The 11870-nt window shown below is 35.9% G+C and overlaps 1 protein-coding gene across 2 annotated transcripts in view; it reads left to right on the forward strand.

Moving 5' to 3' along the window:
- Positions 1–10023, forward strand: part of LOC149552899 (pfkB-like carbohydrate kinase family protein) — a 133323-nt gene extending 123300 nt beyond the window's left edge. For both annotated transcript variants that reach the window (XM_089788457.1, XM_089788458.1), the window contains exons 4-5: positions 8479–8631; positions 8730–10023. In XM_089788457.1, coding sequence (XP_089644583.1) covers positions 8479–8631; positions 8730–9122 — 546 coding nt within the window. In that variant the 3' untranslated portion in view covers positions 9123–10023. The remainder of the gene's footprint in view (positions 1–8478; positions 8632–8729) is intronic.
- Positions 10024–11870: the final 1847 nt, after the last annotated feature.

Raw genomic sequence — 11870 nt, forward strand, 5'->3', positions numbered from 1 at the left:
CAAAGAATGAGATTCAATACTTTGTTGCGCACATCAGCAATGGTATTAAAAGAGTTCCTATGCTCTCCATTGCCTAAGGGTATATGATTTTTATCACTAGATTTAATAGATTCATCATGAGTGGAAGTAGAAATAAAGTTGGTGAAGAGAGGAGCTGCATGATCTGTCATGAATGGCAAGTCCTTGACTCTATATTCTCTAATAAAGGTTGGTGTAAAATCTAAGGATCCCCAATTATCACCTAGAAGGGTACTTGTAGAAGGAGGACCATCATTAGATTGTCGACTTTGTTGTTCTTCAACATGTAGACAATTGTTTGGCTTAGTATCCGTATGACGAGTGTACATGCGATTATTATAGAGAAACTTGACTTTTTGACAAAGAGTTGAAGGGACAACGTGCATAGCATGTAACCAAGGTCTACCCAAAAGAAGATTGTAGTTGAGAGGTCCAGGTATAACATGAATATGAGTATTCAGAACAACGGGACCTACTTTGATAGGTAAAGTGATGGTGCCTAAAGTTTTCTTAGAAATATTATCAAAACCATGAATAAAAGCACTATCAGGTTTGATACGTGAAAGATCAACTTTAATTTGTTTGAGCATGTCCATGCTACAAATGTTAAGCCTAGATCCATTATCAACTAAGGTTCAACGAATTAGGTTACCATTAACTAGGACAACTACCATAAGAGCATCATAATAATCTTGAATCTCCTTAAGAGGTAAGTTATCACGAGTAAACCCAATTTGAGGTGGGATGGATGTAGTATTCATGCATTGATGTTATTTTGATTAGGAGATGGAGTTGGAAGAGTGAATAAAGCATTTTTCAAAGCTTAATGATATGTAGGAGATGTTTGAAGAAGTTCCCAAAGAGAAATCTTTGTAGGGATATTATGTAACACCAATTTATAGTCCAATCCAAGATTTTGGGAAAGACAGGGTGAAGGAGGAAGAATGAGTTGAGAAGATGGAAGAGAGGTAGTAGATTAAGGATTATTCCCTATATGATAGGTGTAAGATACCATATGATAATCCTAAGAATCACTATGTTCCCCTTTAAGAGTTATGGAAGGACAACCCTCAAGGGTGATGAGAGGATTATTTGATGAAGAGTAACTCTTGAGAGTGAGAATAGGTTGAGCTAGATAAACTTGATTAAGATCTTGCTCCTCCATAGACAAATCACTATAAGAGAGAGTATTAAGGAGATTTCCATTATCCTCGTTTTCCAAGGAAGCCTTAGAATAGGGATTATGGATGTCCATTAATGAATCATCTCAACTAGGAGCATCAAATGAAGGCAAGGTCACATTGATAAAAGTATTTTTGGTGTCTTCTTCTTGCTCTAAATATCACTAAGAGAAGGATATATTTTAGGAGAAGAAGAAACATGAAGCTTGTCATGTTGAAAGGAGAGAGTATCAATCATGTTAACTCTTTCGCGAGGAAGAGAATAATCAATATTAGCATCAAGAGGTTCATTCCAAATAGTGGCATTATCAATGAAAGGCTCATATCTATCAATAAAGCACACCACAGAGGAATGATCATGAATTGAAATAAGGTCCTCCAGGGGGGAGGATTAAAAGAAGATATAGGACCATCCTCAATGAATGCATCACCATTGTCAAGGCTTATATTAGGTGAAGGGCCAATATCAATCTGCCACTCATCTCCATATGGTAAATCTAAGTTGATATGAGGGTGATGTTTAATGTCAAAGACAAGGGAATAATGTTTGGAAAATTCTTTAAAATAATTGTCCAATGTGAGAAAAAGATAAGTGCATAGAGAGTAGATTCCACTAATCATTTATTCATTAAAATGTATGCAAGATCCCACAAACATTTGAATAGTAAAGCATGAAAAGTACATACTCAATGTTGCAAAATCCATGGAAAAAAGTTCTAAATGCTTCTAAATAAACAATAAAGAACCTAATGCAAAGAGGGAAATAAGGGAGATCAAGGGATCTAACCCTAAAATCCACAAGAAGTCAATAGAAAAGAAGAGAAATTTTAAGAAAGATCTAACTCCAAAAGAAAGGGGTAAGCAGACAGGTTCACCAAAAGAAGGTAACACCCAATGCAAATAAGGGAGATCTAACTCCAAAGATTAAAAAAGAAGGGGGAAAGAAGTCGGGTTCACCAAAATGTTTAGGGGGAAAAGGGAGGTATTTTAATAAGAGTGTAGATCTCTGCTTTTTGGTTCCACTAAGCCATTCAAATATGTATGAAAGGGAAAGAGGGGAATTTCTAAATATGATTCCACTTATGATGCAAATTAGATTAGCTACACCCAAAAGAAGGGTGCTAAGACTAAATTCGAATTATAAAGAGGAATGTAATACAAGGAAATGAACTTTTTGGCCCTTAATAGGATGATGTGAATGTGAAATTGAACTAAGTGCTTAATTAATGTAAATCTAGATGCTATGTGAATACAATTAGCCCAATTAAGGTACAAATCTAGGTAAAGATATTAAAAGAAATAAAATATGAAAGAGTCACGTTGAAATGCATAAAGGAAGATGTATTTTAGCTCCAAAACTCGCAGATTTGAATTGTTTCTAAATATTCGTCCATGGATCTTGGAGTAAAATGACAAAAGGAACAAAACCCATAAATCTCCTCGAAAATGGAGACTGAAGGACTAGGTCGACTTGAGAAGATGTCCTACAACTAGGTTGATGTAGTCCAACAACTTGAAACCGACTTCTCCAAAAAGCTCCCAAAAAGTAGGTTCCAGATCTGTAAACCTTTTGCTGATATCTTGCAAATCAACACAGAAAAGAAGGGTTTTGGGGGTTTTGTTGGGGGAGGGCTTGCCTTGGTCAAGTCCTAGGTTAAGTAATAAACCATACATGATAAATGTAAATATCCACCTTGTTTGTAAAAACCCTTGTTAATAAGGATTTGTTGTGATGTATGTTGTAGATCTTGAATTCGACACGAAGGATATCTCCACAATCGCAATGCATCTACCATAACCACATCATCAAGCCATGGATGTAAATATGTATCAATGAAGAAGATAATATGCTTTAATGTAGATCTCCTCCCTTGATAGCTAACAAAATGCTAGATCTTGAAGAGGAAATGGCCACAAAAGATCCTTGAATGCTTGAAGAAGAGTTGCTTGCTTGAATGCTTGAATTCCTTGCCTTGAGTGCTTGATGAGAGATGTCTTGAGAATGAGATTGGATATGAGAATCAAGCCCCCAAGCCTCCTTTTATACTAGTTTTTAGGCCGGAAAACAACTCAAGCTGACGGGGGAGTAAAACTAATTAATTGGAAAACTCAAGGACTTTCGGGCCCCAAACCCCATAATCTTCGGGGACTAGGTCGGCCTGAGTCGACCTAGTCTAACTAGACAGGTCAGAAAGGCCATAGAAAGCTCTAGAAGGTGGTACATGTGAAATTGGAAGATGATAGATTGATTAGGAGATATGGTCAAAAGGGTATCAAAGTGACACCCGGATGACCATGTTGAAAAGCGAGAGATGACAAAGAAGCATGAAATGGAAGGGGAGAGGAGAAAAAGAGCCATCGAGCATAGGTCCATCCATGGTCCGAGAAATGAATTATGGAAAGGGTGCTAAAAGGTCTTAAAATGCAAGTGTGTCCATTTTAAGATGATACATCACCGAAACACAAGAAAAAGCGATCACAAATCCAACAAAACAACAGACAAAAAACTAGCAACAAGAAAAAGAAAAGAACTGGGCTGCTAGCCTATAGACTTTAAATTCGTAACAACTTCCAACTGGCTCATCCTTTGGTTAGCATCCTTCAAATCCAAAATCACCTTCGGATTGGATAGATCCTTCTTCTTCATGATGGCTCAACATCTTCACCTAGGACCAACAACAACACCAACACTCCGCTCGAGTTCCCGAGCAACACTTACAGTGGTCTTAGCTGGATGGGACTCCTCTAGCTTAGCCACTAAAGGCTTCATAATATCAACAAAATTATTAAGAACCTTGTGAGAGTCGTGCATAATCCTCTTAAGCATCGAATCAGTCCTATCTTTGATTCATATCTTCTAGCTTCCACACATACAATTGTTTAACCTTTTCATCTGCATCCACAAAATCCATCAACATCTTCTTCTTCAGAGTCCACATGGCACCAATTGAAAAATTAGGAGAAGGGGAATTTGAGCTCTTCTTTTACAGTGCCCCAACTTTGGTAGAAAGAACTCGAAACTTCAGATATAGGCTCTTGATTTCATGGAACACACATTTCATGAGACGAAAGGAATAAAGAAACCTAGATTTAGTTGTCTATAGAACCCCTATAGTCAATTCTTTTTTTTTATCCTCAGTCTTGAAGCATAAAGCACACAGAGGACTACCTAGTATTGACATTATCCGAATCCTCCAAGGACAATTGAGAAGTGGGCACATCATGATCGCATGCACCATCATAATCCTCCAACATATTGGTCTTACCTTTTACTAGCATCTTGAACCCCAACACTAGGCTTAGAGACAGAGGACCCCAAACCCACATTTTGCTTATTTGAGTATTGCCTTCAGTCACGGTAGGGCATTGTTGTATTTTGAGTATTACTATTTAAAGTTGGTTAAATTTAATCTATTTCATTTCATTTATTAATTTAATTAATTTAATTTAATTTATCAATTTAATTAATCTAATTTCATTGATCAATTTAATTTATTTAATTTCATTTTTCAATTTAATTAATCTAATTTCATTTGTCAATTTAATTTAATTCTATGGAGTCAATGAGAATTGGGGACACTGCAATAACATTGATCAATGGACGGTTCTCGCAATCTTTCTATCAATTAGAAACGATAAATACTCTTGTTTCACTATAAAACTCTTTAATTGGTTTTAGTTGAGCCTAAGTAGTTTTCCTCTCTTTTTGCAATAAGGTGATACATGGCTCTTTATACGTAGGACTTAACAAACTAGGAAGACCATTGACATAGAGGTAATGTGCAATTTTTTGTTCAACAATATCTCTTGCCTCCATTTTCAATGCCCTCCAATGCACCTGTTTTGCAGGTGAGGGGATTTTTGTTCTTGATCTTCATCTTCTGTAGAGGGCGTAGGCAAGATGGGATGTTTGGAGGCCGCAACTGTTTGAGAGGGTAATGCCATTGTTTTTCTTTTTCGAACTATAAACAATTTGTTTTCCTTTTGCAATCAAATTATCAACATCTTCTTGTTCCTTTATAAATGCTACTATTTGTACAAGCAGCAACCCCTTCTTATTTGGGCCCTCACACATATTAATCCCTTTGCCACTAGTGCCCATAAAATGAACCTTTACTCAGTAATAAGAGCTATTATATACATTGCAAAACTACACTTCCAAATAAATCCTCTACCTCCATGAATTTGTGAAAATCTTGTGGTATGTCTCCATAAAGGAGATGCTTTTTCAATTTTGAATTTTTGACTTCCCTCCCCACCCACTGAACTTCAACTACTAGCCATTGTTGCAATTATTAAAAAAATTGGGAAAACAAAAATGTACTTGAAAAATGTAATCAAAAACTTGAAATGATCCCTCAAAAGCTTGAAAAAATTCATTAAAATACTAAAGAATAGGTCTTACATGCATATCCACAGTTGATCTCCTTCAAATACAATCACCTTCCTTCAAAATGTCAAGAGGGAAATACAATATTGTGAGAGCAAAATAACAAGTAAAAATGAAATGAATGTGTGTGTGAAGGCCACATATTGGGCCGTTTTAGGGTTGAAAGTGAAATAAAATGGTTTTCTAGAATGTTTGGGCGAACCTTTTTTTAGGCGGGTTTTCGGTGTACTAGGTTCGTGTTGGGTGTGCACAGGTTGTGCGCCCAAAACTGTGGATGCCTATTGGGCATTCCATAGTATATCTTCTTCGAATACAATCACCTTTAAAATGTCAAGACAGAGAGAAAATATTGTGATAGCAAATGAAGAAGGGAAAATGAAATGAATGTGTGTTTGAAGGCTACATATTGGGCTGTTTTAGGGTTAGGAAGCTGAAAAAAGGTCTTTATTATGTTTGGGCCCAACAAGTATCCACAGACACACCTGTACTAGGTGCATGCCCGAACCCAGTTCAGGGCTTGTGGGTACAAACGTGGTAACTTAGCCATTAACCCTTGTTTAACTGCCCCTTTATACTTGTTGCATAAATGGTATAACTAAAAGTCTAAACTCTACCACCCTTTGATTTTTTTCTTTCCTAAAAGCATGAATTTAGACTAGAAAATCACATATAGCATAATATATACGGCAAAATCACCATAAACCTGAATGTCATTTAAGATATGAACATAAAATATTCATCATCAAAAGTTTAATTTCAATATTAAAATAGGAATATCAAATTCAATGATTGGTTTTAGACTTTCAATTTAAATAGATTTTCTAAATCATCAATATCATCATCATTGACATTAGATGATGTAGGAGCATTAGATGAACGACAGGTAGTGCCAATGTTACTGTCACTTGCACTAAAAGTGGGTTGGCTTTTGTACTTCTCAAATACAATATGCTGGGAAGTGGAAGCATCGAAGTCAGGGTGCTCTAGCCCTATATCGCATAACTTCATGTCACCTTTTTTGTAGTCACGTTGTTTATGCAAAAGGAGACGTAGTTTGGTATGTAGATTACTAAGTTCTCTGCTTGCTTTTTTTGAGTGCAAACTATTTTGCTTTACTTAGTGGATGAATTAATACTAATAGAAAAAACTAGATAAAAAAAAATTAAAACAAGCACTGCTGCACCGACAGGTTTGCCCATAGGTGCATCTGGGTTTGCCTAAGACGAACAAGTTTCTTCTATGCTATATCTTGCTCAATCCCACAGGCAGATCAGACTGGAATTGGGATATAGTTTGAACCGAACCCAGATCTCGTCTGTCCATAAGTAGATTCGGTACCATAGTCTGAAATTGATTATCAGCATGCTTTGTGCGTGGAATGTCATCACTTGTTGTTTGATACTATCCTTCTTCATGGAAATGTACTGACAACATACATACCTTTAGAGAAACTAAAGTTAAGGACAACAAAATCTCAAACCTTAGTGGGCTGATTTTAGTTGAAATTTGGTTTTCCCAGAGTCAGGGATTGGGTCATAGTTTGTGTTACCTCTTTTGATAAGCCATACAGTGTTATCAGCCACAAGACATTAACTGAACAACAAAATTGTAATCAGCCCTCCTTAGGCTAATGATAGTTGGACACTAAGGCATATGAATTTGTGTATATAATTAGGTTCATTCTAGATCCTCTTTACAGATTTGGACACCAAAAAAAGAATCCAAAAATAGGTTTTTCTTAAATACATTTTGGGCCGGTCTTTGGGTACGAGGATTCACACCAAAATGGGTTCCAGCAGGTTGAGAAATAGGACCTACTGCATTGCCATCCCCTTATCTTCTCAAGAGACATCTTATCATTCTCAATTATGACAGCAGAACTTCTATACTTTTTCTGATTTTGCATCTCCTGGTTATAATTTCATTGTGCAACTTATTAATTAAAAACAAAACATGGATTCATCTCATTATTTTTGAAGATATCTTTGAATGCTGAATATATATGCCTTCAGTTGGCTACCACCATTCATTCAAACAGCTTTCATCTTGCAGATAAAAATGACTTCTCAACAGAATTGCCGAGTCTTCTTGCCACTGAAGGGAAATCTTGAAGAATAAACGTAAAATGAATGATAGGACAACTTAGCATTACTTGTTTACCTATTCTGTTGGGCTTTTACTGTAGTATGTGCATTTTTGACAACCTTGTAATGCAAATGGTTAATTTAAGCTAGAGATTGTTTGACTCTCCTTGTCATATACTTATTTTTGATAACAAAAATCTCGCATGTAGACACAACATGCTTTTTGGCTGAATGGGAAGAGTTATCAGCTAGGTACAAGTGCGAGTATAGATGATAACTAAGAACTTGCCCACTATTTGCTTCATCATACAGTTGTCTTGACAGATAAAATATATAGTAATATCATCTATGCTCAGGGCACTTTCAGATGCTCATTTTCATTGCCTATTGTTACGTCCAAAAGATTGCAATAGTTTTTTGATAATTGTAATTGATTCCTTTTACATGCATGAACTGTTCTGAGTCTTTTTCAAAGCAGAGCATCTGTAGTTTGAGCCTGTTCGTATATTCTTATCAGGAAGTGATAGTTACCTGGTACCATACTAAAATTCCTCAGTACTGATATTTATGAGACTATAGGTGATATTTATCTGGATAACTAGACAATTCTTATGGAAAATACTTGCTCATAGTGTAATTTAAAAATTGTATTTGCCCTTATCATTCAAGGAGCATTTTTTATATATCATTCTTGATTAAAAGGGTAGAGATTCTTTTCACTATTATGTTCGTTAAAAACTGATTTAATATCCATGCCATGGAAAATATTTCCAGGTCCTGAAGTCAATGTCATATGTTTTGCTAGGCTGAGTCCTTGACTAAAATTTCAAACCCTATTTTGGCTGCCCAAGATCTACTTCACAGTGGGCTGAACACTAAGTGGGTCATTATAAAACTGGGATCTGGAGGATCGTTGATGGTAACATCAAATGGTTATCACTACGCACCGGCATTCAAGGTCTGTGTGCTGATTCAAGATTATGATGTGGATGGCTACTTGTAATTTTTTGACATTGCTTTATAAAATAATATATGATTTATTCAAATGTATTCCAGGTTCCTGTTGCAGACACCGTAGGATGTGGAGATAGCTTTGCATCTGCTATTGTTATGGGCTATATAAATTCAATACCTATAATAACCACTCTAGCTTTAGCAAATGCTGTTGGTGGTGCTACAGCAATGGGTTCTGGAGCAGGTCGGAATGTTGCAACTTTTGAGAAAGTTTCTGAATTGTTATCTTCTCCTAAATTACAGAGTACTTGTGAGGATTACTGGAAAACGTTATTTTCAAAAGAGTTTTTGGTTGACTCTGAAATAATGCTGGAGAAAACAATTATCAAAGGCCAAGACAATCTGTTCCGTGCTGTTGATGTCCAAAGTATAGCCAGAGATGCATTGGATTTCTTGCAAAAGTGCCCACAAAAAGTAAACTACAATTTGAGGTAAGTGTATGAAAAATCAGTCAATTATTAGAGGGGCGAATGCAAATTTTTATTATATATTACTTACAAACATTTAAGTTTCTACAATCCATGTGATCGGAATCAGCTGTTTCTGGATTCAATAGTGTGAAATTCTTTTTTCATCAATGTTCTGGATCACACTCCGATCCATCATTGAATGTTAAGAGAGCAAGCAGAGATGAAATATGATATATATTACTCGTATTAGTTTGGCCATCCATATGTTTAGAGTGGCTGAACCCTCTTTGACAACATATACTCCATTCTTTATCTTGTAATTTCCTATTCATCACCATTTTTGTTCCAAATGAAAATTGAATTACAGAATTAGTATATTGTTTCAAATAAAAAGATTGGTCAGGTATTGTGTTATACCAATCATTAAAGAAAAAAAAAAAAAAAGGACCGGAAAATCAGGCTGTCTGACATAAGAGGTTAGTGCCACAGCAAAGGAGTTCAATTATTAGCCATTTTTAAAGCACCTGCATTTCAGAGCCTTTTAGTTGAACACCAAGTTATGAAACTCAGTTTTTCCCCTTTTGTCTCTGATAAGCAAAATACAGGATTGTATCTTGCAAGAATCTTTGTAGGAATTGACTGTACGGTGAGTACAGCTGTATCTGTAAACAAAGAAATGATATTAGACGGTGATATTGCTATCTGGATTCAACTGTGTAGTGTTTCTTTTTTATTTAAAAGTCAGGGATCTTAGAGAATATTCCCTGGCAATATTTTATTGGATTGTAACAGGGAAGGTAATTATTTCCCACTTCCCATACAAAGTCCAGAGAGCTAAAATGCATGTACAAGCCTATTTTTATATGGGACTTTCCAATTGTTTTCTCATTGTAACTATGTTGTTGAGCTCTTTGGAAGTGTAATAACTTGTCAACGTACATTTCCTTTGATATTTCAATGTAGATAGCTGATTTAATGAAACTATTTAAAATCATTTGCATATAATATACTTAGCTCGAGCATTGTAATGAAACAAGATTAATGAAACTAATTGACTCTTCTTTCCTATCTATAATGGAACTCAAATAATATTTCTCATTGAATTAGTGCATAGTGACATTTCTTTACATAGTGAATGAAATGTATTTTCTTGAATTTGGTCCTTGATTCAAAAATACAAATGCAACATTACATATACATTTTCCAAGTATCAAAATAAATTGGTATCCTTGAAATGGATTCTTTCTATGCTCAAACTATGATGCAACAATCTCCTTTTCCATTACACCTAAATGTATAATCTAGAATTTTACAATGCAATCACGTATGATCATGTTCGCAAATCCTTCATTCCTTTCATGGATTCATTCTTCACCACAATGTACATAAGATGATAATCTCACTTCTACAATGCATTATACATAGACATAAATGAAGGGTTCAACTTTTACAATGCAAAATACAACACGGAGAAGGATTTCACCCTCTCAAATTCATTACAAAATGGCATATCCCTTACTTGCTACTATGCAAATCATTCATTGCAACAATATGAATAAGATGGAGAGAGATTCTACATTACACATACAATGCACAATGACCAAGTTTCTCCTTCAAGCAACATCTACAAGGGGATCATTCCAAGCTTTTTCCATTGCTCCCTTGAGCACAAAATTTGCAAATACATCACAAAAAAACAACAAAAACCATGGAGGCTCACCTCCCATCCTAGGCCTCTATGAGGCCATCCATTGAGTTAGGGGAAACAAGGCTCAAACGGGTTACACACAAACAACTCACTAATGCATGAACAATACACACAACACCACATTTCACAACCCCAACCAAGGCTTTCACAATGATTCACATATGAAATTGTGAACATAGGGCCAAGTGTGCTTTTCAAAGAGGAGACTTGTCATATCAAACAATATCTGCAATAAGCAATTTCCATGCCCTTTTAGGGCTTTCACAATCAACATTTTCCATGCCTTTTCGAGGCTTTCACAATCATCTTCCCATTCACAATAAATTTCCAAACACACTACCATCAACTATAGCTTCCTTGGAGCCCATACTCCATAAACTTTCTCTTTCCACCATACTTCCCTTATCACTCCCTAAGCAAGATATGAATGATTATGGCATACAATGGAGCCCATACTCCAAGTTTCTCAACTACATTGTCAAGCCCAACTAAGCCCTTCAGCTTGGACTTCTCTTCCCTTTCGAAAGGGTGAGTGAAGTCCTCACACCCATATAACAACATACATAACAAAATGTGGAAACAGAGAGAAAATCAAATGCAACAACATATTTTCATCTCAACACAACAATATCACAATCTTCCCACAACATGAATCACCATTCCAACATTTACATGAATGCTACATCATAATGAAAGTATCAAAGGAAGAGACTCTATGAGCAAGATGAACCAACCGTAGTCCAAGCAAAAAGGCAATGAGAGTTGTTGAAGAGCTCCTTTCCTTTCCTTAGCTTCCAAAACCCTAACTGTCTCTAAAGTTAGAGAGTGGGTAGACAACTCACTAGTTTGTTACAAGCCCTCTAAAAAGGCTTACCCACTATCCCACCCACTATCACACTTTTGGCAAAAACATCAAGTCCACTATCTCTTACACTCTTGTCCCTACCAAAATGACAACTTTGACTAAGTGGAAGTGTGAGGGTAAAATCATGGGGCAACTCCATTTTCGAAATGGTTAAAGAATGCATTGTTAAAAGGGTCTCCCAAGCTAGCTAGGCACTTAAA

Source organism: Cupressus sempervirens, chromosome 6 (assembly GCF_028749045.1).
Source record: "Cupressus sempervirens isolate cs-2001-9-10 chromosome 6, ASM2874904v1, whole genome shotgun sequence".
NCBI classification, from domain to species: domain Eukaryota; kingdom Viridiplantae; phylum Streptophyta; class Pinopsida; order Cupressales; family Cupressaceae; genus Cupressus; species Cupressus sempervirens.